The sequence below is a fragment of the Phacochoerus africanus genome, chromosome 3, assembly GCF_016906955.1.
Source record: "Phacochoerus africanus isolate WHEZ1 chromosome 3, ROS_Pafr_v1, whole genome shotgun sequence".
Classification (NCBI taxonomy): domain Eukaryota; kingdom Metazoa; phylum Chordata; class Mammalia; order Artiodactyla; family Suidae; genus Phacochoerus; species Phacochoerus africanus.
This window is the reverse complement of record NC_062546.1, coordinates 54,961,617-54,983,387: the sequence shown is the minus strand read 5'-3', so window position 1 is coordinate 54,983,387 and position 21,771 is coordinate 54,961,617. Positions and strand designations below refer to the sequence as shown.

The 21,771-nt window shown below is 41.1% G+C and overlaps 1 protein-coding gene across 1 annotated transcript; it reads left to right on the top strand.

Moving 5' to 3' along the window:
- The first annotated feature begins 307 nt into the window (after nt 1-307).
- Nucleotides 308-21,006, top strand: MTNR1A (melatonin receptor 1A). The gene is given in 3 exon segments (XM_047770382.1): nt 308-1,040; nt 19,955-20,735; nt 20,737-21,006. Coding segments are annotated over 3 exon segments (1,359 nt in total). The 5' UTR covers nt 308-532; the 3' UTR covers nt 20,807-21,006.
- Nucleotides 21,007-21,771: the final 765 nt, after the last annotated feature.

Here is a 21,771-nt window from a genome sequence, read left to right as displayed (position 1 = left end):
AAAAAAGAAAGAAAGAAGAGAGAGAGAGAAAAGAAAGAAAGAAAGAAAGAAAGAAAAAAAGAAGAAAAGAAAAGAAAGAAAAGAAAGAAGAAAGAAAGAAAGAAGAAAGAAAGAAAAGAAAGAAAGAGAAAGAAAGAAAGAAAGAAAGAAAGAAAGAAAAAGAAAGAAAGAAAGAAAGAAAGAAAGAAAAAAGAAAGAAAGAAAGAAAAAGAGAAATCTCAAAAGAAATGTAGCTTTCGGGGAAAGATGATCACAATTATGGATGGCCTTTGCAGTATGTGAGCAGGAGGTAAGGGGAGCTGGGGAAAACACTTTCTCTTTCAAGAATGGTGCAACACCTGACAGAAAGTTCCTGGGCTTTTTTCACCTCATACCGTTTAGGAGATAGCTGAGATACTATCTCATTTCATTTTACAGAGAAAGAGATTGGGGCACAAGGTGGTTATCTAATTTGCCTCAATTCGAGGCGGAATTCGACCCCAAGCAGTCTGGCCCTGCTTGGTGAAATGTCCCAGAGAGGACAGACTGTTTCATGGACCGTGGGATGTTCCGTGGACCAAAGTGCGACGTTGCCTGCGAAGGCTTCTGTCGGCTCACTGCCCGCTTTGGGAACGGGCGGCTGCCCCGGGCTCCCCACACGGGGGCGCTGTCAGCGCCGTCAACAGAGCCCCAGGCGGCCGCCAGGTGTCACCATGCTGGGGCTGCAGGTGCCGAGTTTGCCGCGGTATGGGGAGCGGGCGCCGGGAGGAGCCATAAAAGGCGGCGGAGCTGGCTCGCCAGGCACCCTAGGGGCGCTGGCCCTGCTCGCAGCATGGCTGGGCGTCCGTGGGGAGCGCCGGGCGGGACCTCCAAGGGCAACTGCAGCGCGCTGCTCAACGCCTCGCAGCCGGCGCCGGGCGGTGGGGAGGGGGCGCGGACGCGCCCCTCGTGGCTGGTCTCGGCTCTCGCGCTCATCCTCATCTTCACCATCGTGGTGGACGTCCTGGGCAATTTCCTGGTCATCCTGTCCGTGTACCGGAACAAGAAGCTGAGGAACGCAGGTAGGGGCTCCCGGGACCTGGCAGCCTGGACCGGCAGCCTCCAACTTTCACCGACTGAAGCCTCTCCCTTTCCCGCCACCTTTGCAGCACGCAGCCCCAGCAAGCTGCCAGTTGGCTGGCTTTTCCTAAGAAAAGTTCAATTATTTTCCTTTGAGTCATTTTTAAAAATAGAGATTAAAGCCCTTTGGTTTACATTTCCTTGAACCTGCCGGTCTAGGATGTGTTTTCATGACACAATAAGGAGTTTTCAGTCTCTAAAAGGTAGAAAACTTTGCCAGAGTCAGGTTCTCGTTATTTTCGGCGAAAACCCCACTATTTCGTTTTCAATTTCTGAGGTTTATTAGACTGAGAACCAGAAACAGGTTGCAGAAAGTTCCCCAAGAAGCCCTTTTAAATCACATCAACAAACACATCGATTGCTTTGTTACGTGCCATTGATTTTTTTCCCCCAACTTTGTTAAAATAAGAGAAAATATATAAGGTGTTAGAATAATAGGGCGGGTATTTTAGTTTTGTTGTCAGGAGTAGTTTTCAGTTTTTAGCATGCACTTTTAAAAGAGTCATAGGCTCCTGTAGCTGCTTGGGTAAGTAAATATTAATTCCTCTGAGGTAAACAAATTTACATTTTAAACATAGATATTGTTGTAGTGAAGAGTATATTTTCATAAAATATACTACTGCTAAAGCTAATTTTGTGCTTGAGTTGAGCTCGATTTTTTATTTTCTCCAAACAATAAATTGAAATTGATTTGTCCTGGTTGGGGGTCCGGGGACCAATCTGTCCACAGGACACTGAATGCTGATTAGATGCCTAGTTCTTTATTTGGAGGCAAACTTTTTGGAAGTGAGGGTGGGAGGTGAAGGAACCATGTACTTACATGTTTGTCAAAAGCAGTATTTTTCTTCTGACCGTAGTTGATCAACACTTTAATTTTGTTTAGCTCCTTTCTGAGAGGGTTCCCTTTTTAAAATAATGCTTGGGACAGTCTATAGTTTAAGAATTAGTCAATAAACACCTGGTAGTATGAATTGAACTTGAGTTAGTCCACTGAATCACTCACTTCATTGACTGGCTTACACGAAGGTGCAGAAAGGCATTCTGCCTTCAAGAAGAGGCTCCAAGAGGAAAACAGGCAGTGAACTCTGGACACTGGTCTTGGCGATGATTTTTTTAATCTGACACCAAAAGCAAAAGAACAACGAAAGCAAAAATTAACATGTGGGACTACATCAAGCTAAAAAGCTTCTGCACAGCAAAGGAAGTCATCTAAGAAATGAAAAGGCCTCCTAGGGAATGGGAGAAAGTGTTCGCAAATTGTATATCTGATAAGGGGCTAATATTCAAAATACATAAAGAATGCATAGAGCTCAATAGCAAAAACACAGATAATCCCACTGGAAAAAAGAAAATGAGCAGGAGTTCCCATCGTGGCATAGCGGAAACAAATCTGACTAGGAACCATTAGGTTGCGGGTTTGATCCCTGACCTTGCTCAGTGGGTTAAGGATCTGGCGTTGCTGTGGCTGTGGTATAGGCCGGAGGCTGCAGCTCTGTTTAGATCCCTAGCCTGGGAACCTCCATATGCCTTGGGCCTACCTCCCCTCCCAAAAAAAAAAATGACCAAAAGATTTAAATAGATGTGTTTCCAAAGGAGACATGCTGATGGTCAACAGGTACATGAAAAGATGCTCAACATCATCAATCAGGAAAATGCAAATCAAAATCACAATTAGCTATCACCACACACCTGTCAGAATGACTTTTATCAAAAAGACTGGAGATAGCAAGTTTAGCGAGGAGAGGAGGAACCCTCTTACACTGTTGTCAGGAATGTAAATTGGTGCAGCCACTATAGAAAACAGTGTGGAATTTCCTTAAAAAATTCAAAACTAGAACTACTGTATGATTTAGCAACCTCACTTCTGGGTATTTACCCAAAGAAAGCAAAATACTGACTTGAAAACATACCTGCACTGCTCTGTTCATTGCAACACTGTTTATAATAGCCAAGATATGGAAGCAACCTAAGTGTCCACTGCCAGCTTAATGGATAAAGAAGATATTGTGTATGTGCACAATGAAGTATTACTCAGCCATGAAAAAGAATGAAATCTTGCCATTTGCAACACCTAGGATAGACCTCGAGGGAATTATGGTTAGTGAAATGTTAGACAGAGAAAGACAAATAGTGTATTATCTCTCATATATGAATCCCTCCCGCCTCCAAAAATAAAACAAAACCAAGCTTACAATATAGAAAACAGATCAGTGGTTGCCAGAGGTGAGGGGTTGGGAGCGGGAGAAATGAATGAACTGTTTTTGTTTTTTTCAGTTAAAATAAATTGAATTTTTTTCTTCTTTTTTTTAAAGAAACTGCTTTTTATTTATTTATTTATTTAAACATTTTATTTGTTTATTTTTTGTCTTTTTGCCTTTTCTTGAGCTGCTCCTGCAGCATATGGAGGTTCCCAGGCTAGGGATCCAATCGGAGCTATAGCCGCCGGCCTCTGCCAGAGCCACAGCAACTCCAGATCTGAGCTGCATCTGCGACCCACACCATAGTTCATGGCAACGCTGGATCCTTAACCCACTGAGCAAGGCCAGGGATCGAACCCACAACCTCATGGTTCCTAGTCGGATTTGTTAACCATTGTGCCCCGACGGGAACTCCAAATTGAATTTTTTAAAAAGAGGGCATGAGAGGACCCAGCACGGTGAGCATGGTGTGAGAATTCGCTGTCCTATCCCCAGCAGCAAAGCTGAGAAGCCTGCTTTCTTACCAGGACTTGATTTCCTCCCAGTCACCACTGTCCCCTGTACCTCTAGGTTCTGAGAGTGCCAGCTCCAACTAGGATATGTTAATCCGTACAATCTTCTCATTGCATTACTGATTTGATTCCTTGGATTAGAGCTTTCTTTTTTCTTTCTTTTTTTTTTCCTTTTTAGGGCCACACCTGCACCCATATGGAGGTTTCCAGGATAGGAGTGGAATCGGAGCTACAGTTACTGACCTACACCACAGCCACGGCAACGCCAGATCTGAGCCGCCTCTGCAGCCTACACCACAGCTCATGGCAACGCCAGATCCTTAAGCCAATAAGCGAGGCCAGGGATTGAACCCACAACCTCATAGTTCCTAGCCAGATTAGTTTGCCGCTGTGCCACAATGGGAACTTCTAGAGCTTATTATAATAGGACTTTTGCTTTGACCTGTCCAATGTATTCATTCCTTTATTCCTTAAAGAAGAAGGAGAAGAAGAAGAAGAGGAGGGGGAGGAAAAGGCTATTCATTCTCTCTTGGTAATAAAAGCATCCTTCTATGAGCCAGATACAGTTTTGAGAGCCACATAAACTGACTTCTTGGGGCAGCCCTATAATGGGGTGACACTGTTACCCTCTTTACGTAGGAGGAACTGAGGGCACAGAGTGTTTCTACTCACCAACCCTAAGTTCTGGAGCAGGATTTAATTGACAGTGCTTTCCCCCAGAGCACACCTCACTTCGTTGATAGCAATATTTGCAGCACTTGGTAAGTTTGAGTCCTGCAGAAACTTTCACTTAAAATATTTACATGCCTGGAGCAGTTGTGCTTCTTAAACTTTATGAGAAAGAACCTAGGAAAAGTACCCTTCCATACTACTTTGTGTTTTGTTCAATTGCTAAGCAATTGTTTGTTAGGGATTGTATAAAACATTTCATTCCCATAGCTAAGTGGGAGACAGACCTGTGGTGAGCTTTAATCTTTGAAGCTTTGGGACTGTCATATTTTCGTAATTGGGAGGTGTTTGTTTTTTTGTTTGTTTGCTTTTTAAGGCCGGACTCGAGGCATATGGAAGTTCCCAGGCTAGAGGTTAAATCAGAGCTGCAGCTGCCGGCCTATACCACAGCCACAGCAGTGCCGGATCCAAGCCACGTCTGCGGCTTACACCACAGCTCATGGCAGCGCTGGATCCTTAACACATTGATCGAGGCCAGGGATTGAACCCACATCCTCATGAATACTAGTCGGGTTCATTACCACTGTGCCACGACAGGAACTCCCTGCATTTTTCTATATGCACCTTACACTTAACTAAAACTTTTGCTAAACAAATAAATAAAGCAAGAGTGCAATAATATCTTGCCTATTCAAAATTCAGTTATCTAGCCATCTAACCTCTGAAGAACATAGCCAATAAATGTAAATAAGCAAAAATAACTGGCTCTTACCACCAGCTGATTTGTTCTGTCTTAAGAGTTCCAGAAATCTCGGAGGCTAGTATCTGGGACCCATAAATTGTAAGCCGTGAATTTGGAGGCAGACTGATACATTTAAAGGACCAGTACATGGGACAAACTACATGGGTAGATGGAGATTCATTAAAAGCCGATCAGAAAGACTAAATAAGCATAGCCTTTGTGGGAACATTGCACAGAAGCAAATAACTGAGCCCAACATTCACTGCTCCTGAGAAGAACACAGCACAATGATGGATTTATTATCTATTTATAATAGATATATTCTCGATTTCATAGATAATAAATCTGAGCCATCAAGGAAAGATCCAGTCACATCCAGGTGGTTCTCCTTAAGAAGACAAGGAGGGAGTTCCCACTGTGGCACAACAGAAATGAAACCAACTAGTATCCATGAGGATGTGGGTTCAATCCCTGGCCTCGCTCAGTGGGTTAAGGATCCAGCATTGCCATGAGCTGTGGTGTAGGTTGCAGAGGTGGCTTGGATCCCATGTTGCTATGGCTGTGGTGTAGGTCAGCAGCTGCAGCAGCTCCAATTCGACCCCTAGCTGGGGAACTTCCATAGGCTGCAAGTGCAGCCCTAAAGAAAAAAAAAAAAAAAAAAAGAAGACAGGAAAACAATAGTTTAGAAAGATCGATAGCTAAAGAATTTATTACTGTTTTTCAGTCTGGTGCACAGTGATAAACTGTCAGTATGGTAAAAAAAAAATGTTCCTCAAGATGATGCCAAGACTGGGAGATGGAACAATGTCATTCCATGCTGGTACTCGTTTCTCTCAGGTCTGTATTGCGAGTTAGACCATCTCCATCCCATGTCACTGCTACGAGGGGCTACATAAGCGATGGAGGGGAGGAAGACTCTGGGCCTCAAGATCTGAGTTTTAACCTTGGATGCACCAGGGCCAGTTTTAAGATGCTTTCAAGTCTTAGGAATGCCCATTTTAAGAATTAGTATTTTTTTAATATTTAAATTTTTTCTTTTTGCTTTTTAGGGCCACTTCTGCAGGATATGGAAGTTCCCAGGCTAGGGGTTGAATCGGAACTGTAGCTGCTGACCTACATCACAGCTCATGGCAACGCCAGATCCTTAACCCACTGAGCAAGACCAGGGATCCAGCCTGTATCCTCATGGATCCTAGTCAGGTGCGTTACCACTGAGCCATGGTGGGAACTCCTATCCTGGCTTTTTAAAAATTCCTTCCCCTCCTTTCTTTCCTTTGCCTTCTCTTTTCCTTGGTTGTCTGTTTCTTACTCCTTGGGCTTTGGTATTTTTTAAGCAACATAATTAGATTTGATTGCTTAGTAGAGGTCACACTTGAATCTCTTTTTCCTAACTGTGTCTGTTGTGCATCAGCAAAATGACAGCCCTGAACTTATAAGCATGTTATATTCTACAAGGTCACTTGTGGGGTGTGTGTGTGTGTGTGTGTGTGTGTGTGTGTGTGTGTGGCTGCAGCATGCAGCTGCTTAATATGAGATTTCGGTTCCCAGCCCAGAATTGAACTTGGACTGCAGCAGTGACAGTGCCGAGTCCTAACCACTAGACCACCAGGGAACTCCTGTGGGATTTCTTAAAAGAATATTTTATAGGATATTTTGGCTCTTACACTAGGTAGCCCACAAAATCATTCAAACCAACAATGTGGCTGAATGGCTGGGTCATCTGAAACTCATGGGCCCCTGAAAGCAACCTGCCTTGTCTGAGTTCTGAGCCTCTTGGGATCCTGTGAGAATGGGAAAGAGTGGTATGTATTGGAGTGTCTCTTATTAATTCAGAAAAATCAAGAGAGGGTTCAGGTTCGAGAACTGATAATAGAGGGTGGATTTAGAGTCAGTGATAGGGCAGAAATGAGTAATAGCTGCTTATAAGTTGAGTGCTCCTGTGTTGGGGACCAATATATGGGGAGGTATGGAAGGAGTTTGTAAAGAGAATGGATCCAGGACCTGGACCCTGGGACTTCTTTACTGAATGGATCTGAGTTTGTAGATAAGTCATCATCTCCTTGGACTGTTTGCATATCAGTAGAATGATGAGGTTGGACAGAATCTGTGAGTCCTTTCTGATTCTAGTATCATTTAATCTACATGATTATGAAACTCACTACAAAGTTGGAAATTATAATGCTATGAAATTGGCAATAGTGACACGTGTATATAGTAGGCATCATAGATCAAGGAAAGTGCGTCCTGAGAAAGCGTGCCTCGGAGTTCCCTTCATGGCTCAGTGGTGAATGAACCCAACTAGGATCCATGAGGATGCAGGTTGGATCCCTGGCCTCGCTCATTGGGTTAAGGATCTGGCATTGCTGTGAGCTGCTGTGTAGATCGCAGATTCGGCTCGGATCTGGCGCTGCTGTGAGCTGTGGTGTGGGCTGGCAGCCGTAGCTCCCATTCAACCCCTAGCCTGGGAACTTCCATGTGCCACAAGTGTGGCCCTAAAAAGCAAATAAATGATAAATAAATAAATAAATAAATAAATAAATAAATACATAAATAAATAAATAAGAAGAAGAATAAAGCGTGCCTCACTTGTCCTAAACTACCTGTGCCATTTGTCCTGTATCCACTGGAGAAAAATACCTTAATGACATCTGGTTTCCCCTGCTTTATTTCACAAGGTACACCTACAAGTTTCAGAAATTTCCTGTAGAGTTTTCCCTCCCAGGAAGAGAATGAAGTAATCAACTACCCAGAATAATTCTTTTTTTTTTTTCTTTTTAGATTGGCACCCTCAGCATATGAATGTTCCTAAGCTAGGGGTTGAATCAGAGCTACAGCTGCCGTCCTACACCCCAGCCACAGCAAGGCCAGATCTGAGCCGAGTCTGCCACCTACACCATAGCTCACAGCAATGCTGGACCTTTAACCCACTGAGCAAGGCCAGGGATCGAAGCCGCATCCTCATGGATACTAGTCGGATATTTCCACTGTGCTGCAATGGAAACTCTGAACCCAGAATAATTCAAGCCTGTTCTGGTGGGACTCTTTTGGGTTAAGAAACAATGGGTTGCTCCTCTGGGATATATGGAGGTTCTTGTGAGTTTGGGGGGGATGAACTAGGGATGGTTATGACCATCTGACCAATGGTGTGTGTGAGCAAGCCATCCTCCGGGATGAGCCACCTTTTCATGCCTCTGGTTGGATCCTGGGGAGAAATGGCCTCTTCTAGGCCTATAGTGATGTGATCCCTTCAAAGGGTAAGCACATGGGAGGAACAGCCTCTATAGGCAGCCAGGCTGGCCATTCTGTGTGCAATAATAGCCATCTAAAGAGTATCAAGTTGGCGTGAGTGAATCTTCTCGCCCCCTGAGCTGTTCAAAGGTGGACATTATAAGCAGTTCTAGAATAAAGAATCAGTCTCTCCTGCAGTATCGATTTAGAATGTCTGTACTGAGGTCATGAAAGTGGCTAGTCACAGGGATTGAAACGCCAGAATTCTGTGGGATCTTTAAAGCCAAAACCAAGCACAAAATAAAATATATATGAAACAGGTGCCCAAATCGCAAAAGAAAAATAATGCATTTTCAACAATACTTCTGAGTCATTTTATCCTTTCGGGAATTTTTTTTTTTTTCATAAAGGTTCATTTTGCATCTTGTATTTTCTTCTCACTGTAAATGGTGCTTTCCTGGGATGTACTGAATATCCACAGACATCAGACAAAAGGTAAATAGAGTTGTAATAAAGGCCTAGCTTCTGGGGTATACAGTGTTCTTCAATAGTCTCTCAAGTGTCTTAATGGTAACCCTGAACTTTTTGTGATAAAACTTAAGCCTCCTTCTTATTGTTCTGGTCCATAAATTTGAAAAAAACTGCTGGTTGTCTTTTGGCGAATATTTCTATCTAATATTTGAATATCTTATAGCACCTGTATAACATTATCAACACCAGTTATGAAAGGAACTCAGCTTTTCAACCCTACAATTTTTTTTTTTCATTTTAGGGCCACACCCATGGCATATGGAAGTTCCCAGGCTAGGGGTCCAATCAGAGCTATAGCTGCCGACCTACACCACAGCTCATGGCAACGCCAGATCCTTAACCCACTGAGCGAAGCCAGGGATTGAACCCACGTCCTCATGGAGCCTAGTTGGGTTCGTTAACCACTCAGCCACGAAGGGAACTCCCATCAACCCTACAATTTAATTTTTTAATTTATTATATATAATATTTATTGTATACTTTATTATTATATATATGTTATATGCTCTAATTTATAATATATCTTTTAATTTATTTATTAATTCATTTTTGGGACATTTTTCAAGCTTGTGAAAGTAAAAGCAGGAAACTGGGGAGTTCCCGTTGTGGCTATGAAAAGTGTGACACAAAATACAATTCGACCAGTACTTTTTCACAGACAGCTAACTTGGTCTGATTTCTGTAGATAAAGTAGAAAAAAATAACTTCTTATTTAGAATGTCTACTGCTTTGTCCTCACACACATAGAGCAATGTGCAGTTTTCAAAGAACTTTCCCACATTTTGCTTTATTTGTCCTCATATCAACCTCCTCAGGTAGATAAAGAAAACTAAAATCCCCAATCCATAGATAATCAGTATTTCTTATCCCAGCACAATCCAGTGTGGTACAGCAGAAGCCGCCCAGGACTTAAAATCAGAAGATCCAGGCTGTGTCTTGTATTTACAATACCATTATTTGCAGTATATTTAGGCCCCAGTTACTCAATCTCTCTAAGCCTCAGCTTCTCCATCTTTCCAATGAGGTACTTACCTCACAGGGATGCTAGGAGGATAACTTAGATTCCTCGCATCCATCCATCCATCCATCCATCCACCTATCATTTTGAAGTTACAAAATACTGTGCAAGTAATGGTATTATTATAGTAGTAGTATGCATTCTATGATTAGTTCTTTTAGAGTGTTTTTATTTTTTAATGGCTTGGTTTTTTTTAGATGTATTCTTAAGTGAACACTACATATGACAAGAATTTGAATTCGAAGATGTAGGATCTAGTTTTCTTTTGCAGCATTATGCAAATCATGGAAATTCTCTGATACCTCAGTTTTCCCTTTTGCGGAAAAACATTACCTTCCCAGGGCAAGTAAGGCCAAGATTCTGATTATTTCAGCCTCCAGCCTCTGAGAGACTGATTATCTCAACAGCCAATCTGTTCCTTAATTTAAAAAGAATCAGCTCTAGAGGCTGCAATAACTTTCACAGACAGATATGTTACCATTCAGAAAGTTACACCTAACTTTTATCGACTTGGAGATGATTTCAAGCTGACAAAGTTTTTTTTTTTTTTGTCTTTTTAGGACTGTACCTGAGCATATGGAGGTTCCCAGGCTAGGGGTTGAATCAGAGTTGTAGCTGCCGATCTACACCACCACTACAGCAATGCCGGATCTGAGCCAAGTCTGCGACCTGCACCACAGCTCATGGCAATGCTGGATCCTTAACCCACTGAGCGAGGTGAGGGATGGAACCTGCATCCTCATGGATGCTAGTCAGATTCATTTCTGCTGAGCCACAACAGGAACTCTTAATGTTTAATATAATCTCTAATCTGATGCTTTTCTTCTCAGACTATTTATCTTCCTGTTGGTTCTCCATGGTGTTTGGAATTATTGGTGCAAGGCAATTTCTTACTTTTAAAGACATTTTATTGACTTTTTTTGGTTTGTTTTTTCCATTTGCTTGCTTAGCTGTTGCTTAAAGTTTTATGACTTTTTTTTCTGGTCTGTGTAGTACATTATTATGGAAACCTAAATGTTTCCACATTTATCAGAAGCCCATGAAAATCTCAAGCAGTAGCTTTAGATTCCTAAATATGATCGAATTTGGGTCTACATGATTGAATTTGCATCTTGCCTTTTGCTATTCAATCTCATAAGAAAGTAGCAATTTTCAGCATTAAAGTAATCATGGACAAGCTAGAGCTTATTTTTGCTAGGTTTCAGAATCATTTTTCTCTTGGCAATTTTGAAAATCAGCCAAGAGTAAAAACAGTCCTAGATTAAAACCCCTGCTTTAAGTTCTTACTAAATTAGATGATTCTGCTTTGAAAAAAATTCCTGCTTTGAAAAAAATTCCTGCTTTGAAAAATGTCTGCTTTGGAAATCACTGTAAATCCCCATAGAGTCTTGGAGCTTGTTTTGCTCAATCTCTGTTAGCATCTTTTAAAACTAAAAACTAGAATGTCCGAAGTGAATAGTAAGACCTTTACAAGGTGCCTTGATATTCCCTCTTATTCCTAAACATTTTTTCATTTGCCTAGCTGACAGAAATGCCCTATCTTCTATTTTTTTTAATTACTCAATGAATTTTGTTACATATATGATTGTACAATGATCATCATGGCCTGATTTATAGCAAGAAATGCCGTATCTCCTAAAAAAGAAATACAGACATTCAGGATTTTCTAGGCTCCCAAAGAAGGAATTAATGGAATGTCTTTAAAAAAACATTTTTGCATGCTCACAATTCTGCTTGGTAGCCTCAATGTCATCTACTCCCATTTGCAAAGGTGGGTCTTTAATCAGCAACCAAATTTTCTCACCTTTCAGAGAGTTTGGCTAATCAAGCTGACCCAATCTCAAGGAATCATAGTGAAATTTTTTTTTTTTTTTGCTTTTTTTGGGGGTAGGTGCACCCAAGACATATGGAGGTTCCCAGGCTAGGGGTCAAATCTAGCTACAGCTTCAGGCCTACGCCACAGCCACAGCAACACCAGATCTGAGCCATGTCTTGAAACTACACCACAGCTTTCGGCAATGCTGGATCCTTAACCCACTGAGTGAGGCCAGGGATCGAACCCACATCCTCATGTATACTAGTCAGACTTGTTTCTACTGTGCCACGATGGGAACTCCCCATAGTGAAATTAATAATGTTTGCAAATGAGGGATAAACTTCTGGATTTTCTGGTTGAGGCTCTCTAAGATTTTTTTTGTCCTATAAAGCTATGTATTTTTGTCAATAACAATGAAGAAATTAAAAAGGGGACAAGATAAAGAAAATAAATGAATATACCGGGGTTGATTATACAGACTATTTAGGGTGAACTTGGGTTGTTGAACTCATGGCTTAAAAGGATGCTTACTTGGCTTTGATGTTGAGCACTTTTGGTGCTTATTAAAACAAGTATTTATTTAAATAAATACTTATCAGGTACCTGCTGCATGAGACAGAATGTAAGTGGTCAGCAAATCCTTGTTAGTTTGTCAAAATGCAAGACACGAGTTTAAGCTTGTGTAAAACATGGCTCCTACATTCAAAGAGATTACTTTCTACCCAGGCACTTTAAAAACGTTTGTTCTTTTATTTTCAAATAAAAATAAGACATGGGGTATAAAGGTATAAGACTAGAAACATGTTTATATAATAGAGAAACTTTTCAAGAGAAATTTGAAAATTGGTTGGTATATGAGAGCTGGAGCCTAAAGTAGTCATAAGCATTTTTAAAAGATGTCACCTCAGGATCAAAGAACAATAGGTAGAAAATTGGGAAATGTGAAATTTCCTTGAAGGGAGAATTCATGAGAGAACTTCAAAGAACTCAGTTAAGAATAGAGACAAAGCAGAGCTATTTGAGAATGGATTGGCTCTTATCTTTTGAAGAAAATAATACAGCCTGAAGAATCACCAATTGGAGAAGGTTTGAGAACAAACCTGCTAACTTAAATTCAAAAAATTTTGGAGTTCCTACTGTGGCATAGCAGAAGTGAATCCATCTAGTGTACATGAGGACTCAGGTTCGATCCTTGGCCTTGCTCAGTGGGTTGGAGATCCGGTGTTGCCGTGAGCTGTGGTGTAGGTTGCAGACAGCTTGGATCTGGCATTACTACGGCTGTGGTGTAGGCCGGCAGCTGTAGCTCCGATTTGACCCCTAGCCTGGGAACTTCCATATGCTGCAGATATGGCCCTAAAAAGCAAAATAACAACAACAACAACAACAAAATTTTTCTCACATAGCTATTAAATGGCAAATGGTACACAATTATAATCAATAATCTATATTTCCTCTTCTGTAATTTTTTTAACACTCTAAGGAATACAAAACTCTTTTCCGTTGTGATCTAGAAAGAGGTAATGTGCTTTTATCTTTCATGCATTTATTCCTTTTTTCATTATTTAAATATCTGTTGGGTGTCTCCTGGGTGCCAAGTCTAGGACTTTTGGAGCCTGGGACATAGTTCTTTAGCAAGAAAAACTCTATTCCAGTTAATTAATTTTCATTTTAAGATTTGGCTTAAATTTTAATTTTTAACTTTTAATAATTTTGTTTGCTAGTTTTTTTTTAAGTTCTAATTTTATTTGTGCCCGATGTTACTTATTTTATGTGTTTACTAGATTACATTAATTGTTTCCTCTATTTAGAGTTTCAAATATTTTCAGCTATTCTTATCTTGGGGAATGTGTATGTTTTTTAAACGGTTGCTCTATATAATACATATGACATATATTGATATATATCGTATGCATCATATTTATATACTATATATATGTAATACACTCTTTAAATATTCTCTAAGGACATGAAAAAAGAGCCAAATTTTGAATTTTTAAAAACTACCTTTATGAGAATCTTATTATATACTTTGTACTGTTAACTCATTTTCATTTCTCATTTATTTAATTTTAGCATATAAATAGGGTAATACTTTGATTATATCATTTTTATATTAACAGGAGTTCTTTTGGAATTTAGCAATTTAGAGCTCTTCACTAATTAACTAGAGATATTATTAAGTGCCATTAATTTGTATTTTTAAGCTGGGATTTCACTGAGTCCTTTAAATTTGGGGAAAGTAGCTAAGGAAATAAAGACTACTCTGCTAAATAGAGTGAATATGATTTTTTGGATTGCCTACTAACGTGGCTGAAGTATTCCATTTTTGTTTTTACAGTTTCATCCTTAATTCTGTAAGACAAATAATAGTGAGGACATGAGTAATTTGTAGTCAGCATAAAGATGAACGGTTGAATCAATCTAGCTATAACGTGGTGGATATTTACCCATTACGGTTGTCTCCCTAAGCCATCTTTCTGAAATAAATAAATAAATAACCAGATCTGGAAAATGAGCAGTCAGTGAGGTCCTGCTTTACAGCCCAGGGAACTATGACCAGTCATTTGTAATGGAACATGATGGAAGATAATATGAGAAAGAGTGTGTATCAATGTATGACTGGGTCACTTTGCTGTACAGCAGAAATTGACAGAATGATGTAAATCCACCATAAATAAAAACTTAAAATAAAAAAAATGAGTTCCTGTCGTGGCTCAGCGGAAGTGAATCTGCCTAGCATCCATGAGGATGCAGGTTCCATCCCTGTCCTCGCTAAGTGGGTTAAGGATCCCGCATTGCTGCTGCTGTGGTGTAAGGCATTGGCTACAGCTCCAATTCGACCCCTTGCCTGGGAACCTCCATATGCCATGGGTGCAGCCCTAAAAAGACAAAAAAAGAAAAAAAAATATGCAGGATTCTTAGCAGAATGTCACACCTTTAAAAACTGAAGGAAAATTGAACTAAAGCAAGAGGGCCATGTATATTACTTTGATTTTTCCTCTTAAAGTGTCTTTTTTTTGGCCATGCCCGGGCCAGGAACACAGCAGCAACCTGAGCCACAGCAGTGACAACACTGGGTTCTTAAGCCACTGTGCCACCAGAGAACTCCTTAAATTCTTCTCCCCTCCCCACCCCTTTTCTTTTCTCACCTGCAGCGTGTGTAAGTTCCCAGACAAGGGGTAAACTCAAAGCTGCAGGTGAGGCCTGTGCCACAACCATGGCAACACCATATCCGAAGGGAACTCCATTAAGTTATTTATTTATTTATTTTTTGTCTTTTTGCCTTTTTCTTGGGCTGCTCCCGAGGCATATGGAGGTTCCCAGGCTAGGGGTCTAATCGGAGCTGTAGCCGCCAGTCTATGCCAGAACCACAGCAACGCTGGATCCGAGCCGCGTCTGCGACCTACACCACAGCTCACGGCAACGCTGGATCGTTAACCCACTGAGCAAGGGCAGGAATCGAACCCGTCACCTCATGGTTCCTAGTTGGATTCGTTAACCACTGAACCACGAAGGGAACTCCCTGCATTTTATACTTTTCTGTGTCTTTAATCACTCTGAGGCTGTCAGCTGTTTCTTCTGGTTGCTGTATAGTGGCCTCTAAGTGTCTCCCCTTCCCTTCATCATGTCTTCATAATTTTCTGGTTCTACTGGCCTTTATAAGAATTATGCTGAAGAGGCTCTAAGCCAGGGCATGGCCAGAGGGCCCAATTTCCAACCCTCCTGTATTTCTGACCACATGAACCTTCTTAGGGAAATGCACCAAGCAACATGAATAAACCACACCATTGCAGCCTTGCACTAATTTTATGATTTCATCAAATTTAACTCCATATGTCTCAGTTTTCCTGATCTCTCAAAAGTTGGAGTTCCCCTGGACTACCACTAATACTCAGTCTTAACATTCTGTGAATCTATGATTCTCTATGGGAAGATCTGGGAACTAAACCAGAAGATAAGGAATTGTCAGCCATTAACAGAGTTACTTTAGGAGTTCCCACTGTAGCTCAACGGTAACAAACCCGACTAGTGTCCATGAGGATGCGGTTTGGATCCCTGGCCTTGCTCAGTGGGTTAAGGATCTGGCATTGCCTTGAGCTGTGGTGTAGGTCACAGATGAAGCTCGGATCCTGTGTTGCTTGGCTATGGTGTAGGCTGGCAGCGACAGCTCCGATTTGATCCTTAGCCTGGGAACCAACATATGCCATGAGTATGGCCCTAAAAAAAAAAGAAAAGAAAAGAAAAGAAAGAAAAAGAAAGAAGAAAAAAAAAATCAGATTACTTTAAATTTCAGAGTGCATTGTTTTGCTGCTGGTATAGTCCTGGATATCGGTAAAAATGGATAGGTCATTATCTATCTTGCGTTACACAGAGCAGAGATGGGATATGAATTTATAATGCATGTAATTATGATTTAATTAATTACTCTTCTCTGGTGGATTTTTTTTTTTTCTGGTTTGTGTCCACACGCAGCATGCAGAAGTTCCTGGGCCAGGGATCAAACCCATGCCACAGAAGTGACCCAAGTTGCTGCGGTGACAATGCCAGATCTGTAACCTGCTGCACCCACAGGAGAACTCCAAATTCTTATATGAAAATGGGAAATATCTTTCCTTCTCTTCTCTCTTTCTCTCTGTCTCTCTCTCTCACACACACACATACATACACAGCAGATGTGATAAAGCTTCCAGCTGAGCTCCTGAAGCCACATCTGCACTGAGTCTATGGCTTTTTTCTCCACTTGTAAAATAGGATTACCTCAAAGAATGTTAATCATTTAATTAATGCAATCATTTGAACATAAAAGAAGCGTAATTACTATAAATTAAATGGAGCAGAGGATTACAGCCATGAAAGAAACCTGTGGCATCATTTATTACCTTATTTTTAAACCCCTTTGAAAATAAATCTATATCAGGCCCATTTGTCATCATGGTGTTGTGGGTAAAAATATACCGTTTTGATGACAATTTAATTTCATATATTCACTTATTTTTAAAGTATTAAACATGTTGAGTTAAACATTTTATTGAAATATGCCCACTTTGGAATTTAAGTATTTCATAGGTAATTGAAATTGATCTGTGGGGAAATTGCTTTTATTGCTTTACTTGGCCTAGTATAACCAGTTTTCAAAGAAGTTGCTTTTACGACAATTGAGGTGAAATTCCTACTTAAAGGCAAAACCTTGCCTTTTTTACTTCATGTCTTCACAGTGTTTTTCAGGAGGGAATAAAATTAATCAGACCGGAAACTCAAGTACAAAGTTCATTTTATTTCAGATGTTGGGAGAAGACAATTTAATTTACTTCCTCAAACATTTGAGCAAAAATCTCAGCTGGGTACCATTCAGGATACAAATATGAGGAAGATATACTCTCAGGGGACTAGAGTGTAGAAACATAGGAAAGCCAAGTTTACAAATAAATACAATCAAAGAAAATATACATCACTCTGCCTGGAATGTCCCTCCCCACTTCTGTCCAGTTCACTCCCTTCCTTGCTGCCTCTAATTATATGCATTCCTTTCTCTTTTCATTTTATTGGTTTTTCTAAAATCAAGGATCATAGGGATTCTGACGGCTTATTCTGGTTTCCCCAGTACCTATTATATGCACTTAATAGGCTTTTGTTTTTGACTGCACCAGCGGCAAAATTCCAGGGCCAGGGATCCAACCCTCACCACAGGAGTAACCAGAGCCAAAGCAGTGACAATGCCAGATCCTTAACCTACTGAGCCACTGGGGAATGCCTAATGCATTTTTATTGAATGGAGTTTAACCTGATTTAACCTAAATTAAATGTGGTAAAGATAAAATGATTTAGGAACCTTCGAAAGAGGAAGCTCTCCCACGTGATTGGGCAAATAAGCAAAGGCTCTGGGCATTTCTATTTAAGATGGACTTGGGAGGAGTTCCCATCGTGGCTCAGTGGTTAATGAACCCGACTAGGAACCATGAGGATGCAGGTTTGATCCCTGGCCTCGCTCAGTGGGTTAAGGCTCTGGTGTTGCTGTCACTGTGGTGTAGGCCGGCAGCTGTAGCTTCAATTCGACCCCTAGCCTGGGGACGTCCACATGCTGCAGGTGAGGCCCTGAAGAAGCAAAAAAAAAAAAAAAAAACGGATGGACTTGGGAAAATTTGGAAAATTGGTAGTGTTGAAAAGTTAGAGAGAGGAGCTATGTAGGGCAGAAGGAATAGTAAAAAAACAAAGAAAAGAAAAACAAGCTGCAGAAGTAAGTAACATACTTGTAGCACATCTCATAAAATTTAATAGTTATTTGTTTATACTTGGGGTTTTTTTGCAGTCAAATTGAAGCTGCAGCTGCTGCCCTATGCCACGGCCACAGCAACGCTAGTTCCAAGCTGCATCTGTGACTATACCACAGCTCACAGCAACACTGGAGCTTAACCCACTGAGCAAGGCCAGGGATCAAACCGAATCCTCATGGATACTATTCAGGTTTTTACCCCTGAGCCACGATGGGAACTCCCTGTTTATACTTTAAAATACATTGAGTTGTAATCTAGAAAATGATCCCTTAATCAGATTATCTAGGGTTTAATTTTTCTACCTTAAATTCTCTATAAAATTTATTTATATTTATTTTTGACGTTTTAGGGCCACATCCACAGCATATGGATGTTCCTAGGCTAGAGGTCAAATGGGAGCTGCAGCTGCCAGCCTACAACCACAGCCATAGCCATGCCAGATCCAAGCTGCCTCTGGGACCTACACCACAGCTCACGGCAACTTGGGATCTTTAACCCACTGAGGGAGGTCAGGGATCGAACCTGCATCCTCATGGATACTAGTCAGATTCATTACCCGTGAGCCACAACAGGAACTCCTCTATAAAATCTAAAAGAATTTCTCCCTTTTCCTTTGGATTGAGGTGAGGGGGCTGTAGAACATCAACAGCATGTATGAATTACTTATCACATGGCTGTCCCATACTGCTCAGCACTTGGCATAGACTGCCTCCTTTAATCCTCATCACCCTGTGAGAATGAAACTACCACTGTCCCCACATATCAATGAAGAAACTGAAGTTTGATGAGATCAGTTGCCTTAGTTAGACAGCTAGTAAGGGGTTGAAGCCCATAGTTACACAGATGATTGATAACATTGAATACTGTCGTAGCAGCTCGTATGGAGTGGAGGGAGGACGGAGGGAGGAGGGAGTGGGAGGTTGGAGGGAGGGAGGGCGGGGAGGGGAGGGAGGTCATTTCTGTAAGGACGTGAAGGTCATGAAGGATAGGCAGTCGAATTAAGAAGTAAGGACATGTCGTCACTTTCTCTTTAGTTATTCTTTATGTTTCTTTCTTTCTTCTTTCTTTTCTTTCTTTCTTTCTTTCTTTCTTTTTTTGTCTTTTTGCCTTTTCTAGGGCCGCTCCCGTGGCATATGGAGGTTCCCAGGCTAGGGGGTCAAATTGGAGCTGCAGCCACCGGCCTATGCCAGAGCCACAGCAACTCAGGATCTGAGCCACGTCTGCAACCTACACCACAGCTCACAGCAATGCCGGATCCTTAACCCACTGAGGAAGGCCAGGGATTAAACCCGAAAACTCATGGTTCCTAGTCGGATTTGTTAAACACTGTGCCATGACGGGAACCCCAGAATCCTCTTTTTCTTAACTATTATGCTGTGGATGAAGATCCATTGCTTTCCCAGAACAGGAGTTAGTGACCCACTTGAGAGCTTTCAAAGAGCTAGAGCAAGATCAAAGGCCTGGGATTTAGGGAAGTCGTGGCTGGCTTGAGAAATAATGTGGTGAGAGATTTCTCAGAGAATGTAGAAGATTCCAGAAAAAAAAGAAAGATGTAATGTGAGTATCTTGAATACAAGAGTTTTTTAAAAAAGCACAATAGAGAAAAGAAACAGCTTGAAAGACAATGGTTTTGACTGTGGAATGGGCCTTCTTTGGGGAATTGGGGAACAGTGGCATTGATTTGACAAGGACAACAGTGAGTTCAGTTCCTGGTGAAACTAGCTTCTACTTCATTTATAACATGATGGTGCTGTGATGTCAGGTCATCTGAGCTGCAGAAACAGCTCTTTTTTTAATAACTGTTAAAGAAAACCAGTGCAAGCCATGTGAAACAGTAATCACACGTCTTTTCTAAACCTTTGTCTTCTAGGAAATATATTTGTGGTGAGCCTGGCAGTTGCTGACCTGCTGGTGGCTGTGTATCCGTACCCACTGGTGCTGATGTCAATATTTAACAATGGGTGGCACCTGGGCCATCTGCATTGCCAACTTAGTGGTTTCCTGATGGGCTTGAGTGTCATTGGCTCCATATTCAATATCGCGGGAATTGCCATCAACCGCTATTGCTACATCTGCCACAGTCTCAAATACGACAGGTGGTACAGCAACAAGAATTCCCTCTGCTGCGTGTTCTTGATATGGGTGTTGACACTTGTGGCGATCGTACCCAACTTGTGTATGGGAACCCTGCAGTATGACCCGAGGATCTATTCCTGTACATTCGCACAGTCCGTCAGTTCTACATACACCACAGCGGTGGTGGTTTTCCATTTCCTAGTTCCTATGGTCATTGTCATCTTCTGTTACCTAAGAATCTGGGTCCTGGTTCTTCAGATCAGATGGAGGGCGAAACCGGAAAATAACCCCAGACTGAAACCACAGGACTTCAGGAATTTCGTCACCATGTTTGTGGTTTTTGTACTTTTCGCCATTTGCTGGGCTCCTCTAAACTTCATTGGTCTCGCTGTGGCCTCGGACCCTGCCAGCATGGCACCCAGGATCCCAGAGTGGCTGTTTGTGGCCAGTTACTATATGGCTTATTTCAACAGCTGCCTCAACGCAATTATATATGGATTATTGAACCAAAATTTCAGGCAGGAATACAGAAGAATTATAGTCTCCGTGTGTACAGCCAGGATGTTCTTTGTGGATAGATAGAATTAAATGCAGACCGTCTCCATTAATGACCAACTGTAAGCGCATAAAGGTGGACTCTGTTTAAAAAGCAGAGCATTACTGGCAAATGCGCCTGCTGCTCAATGTCTTCATCACTTTCATGTTTGCTCTGTCTTGACAGATGCCTAGAAAAAACAATGTGGATGAGAAAATTTCTACTCCTTAGAGATTGCCTCTGTCATTTCTGAGCTAATATGCTGTCAGCCTTTTCAACTAGTCTCTAATTCTACTTATCAAGAGAAATGCAGACCATAGAGTGAGCTATGTGTTCGTTGAAAAATACGGTTCAGGGATGGGGGGGGGGTAATTTTAAATAAAAGTTCTGAATGTATTCAAGAGGAGAAAGAGTGTGCAAAATTTTATGGCCGGCAAGTGCCACAAAGGCAGCGATTGCTTTTTTCCTCCACTTTCTGAATATTTCTAATAGAAAAACAAATGATGTGCTTTATTTAGAGTACATGGATTAAAAAGAGGAACATAAGATGAGCAATGGTGAACAGTTGGCAGTAAATCAGGGAATAACTCAACAACCACAACCATCACCACAAAGTCTTCAATTGGCAGTGTTGTCACTGGGTACCTGATCATGGATGTTTGTCACCCTCTATTAAAAGCTGCACATTCAACTAGATAAAGAACTAACTATATGACAGGGCTCTTTTTCAGATGTCAATAACTAGTATTTTAAAGCAATAGTTACATAGAAGACTCTGTTCAACTTTGTTATGCATTTGACTTCTTATTTCAGCACTGATTGTCATTATTATTCATGTCACTGACCAGCTGTTTTGAACTGATCTCTATTAATTTATTGTCATTTAATCAGTTAAAGAATCAAAGGGCTAAAGATTCTTCCCTATATGTGCTAAGTGTGATAAATTTGTTCTAGATTTATAATCTATTGGGGCAAGTAAATAGCTAAACCAGAAATTTTTCTTTTATTTTGAAACAATATTCTGCAATAATTTATTTCAGTATTTCATTGCCCTAATAATACTGAAAGTCTAGAAG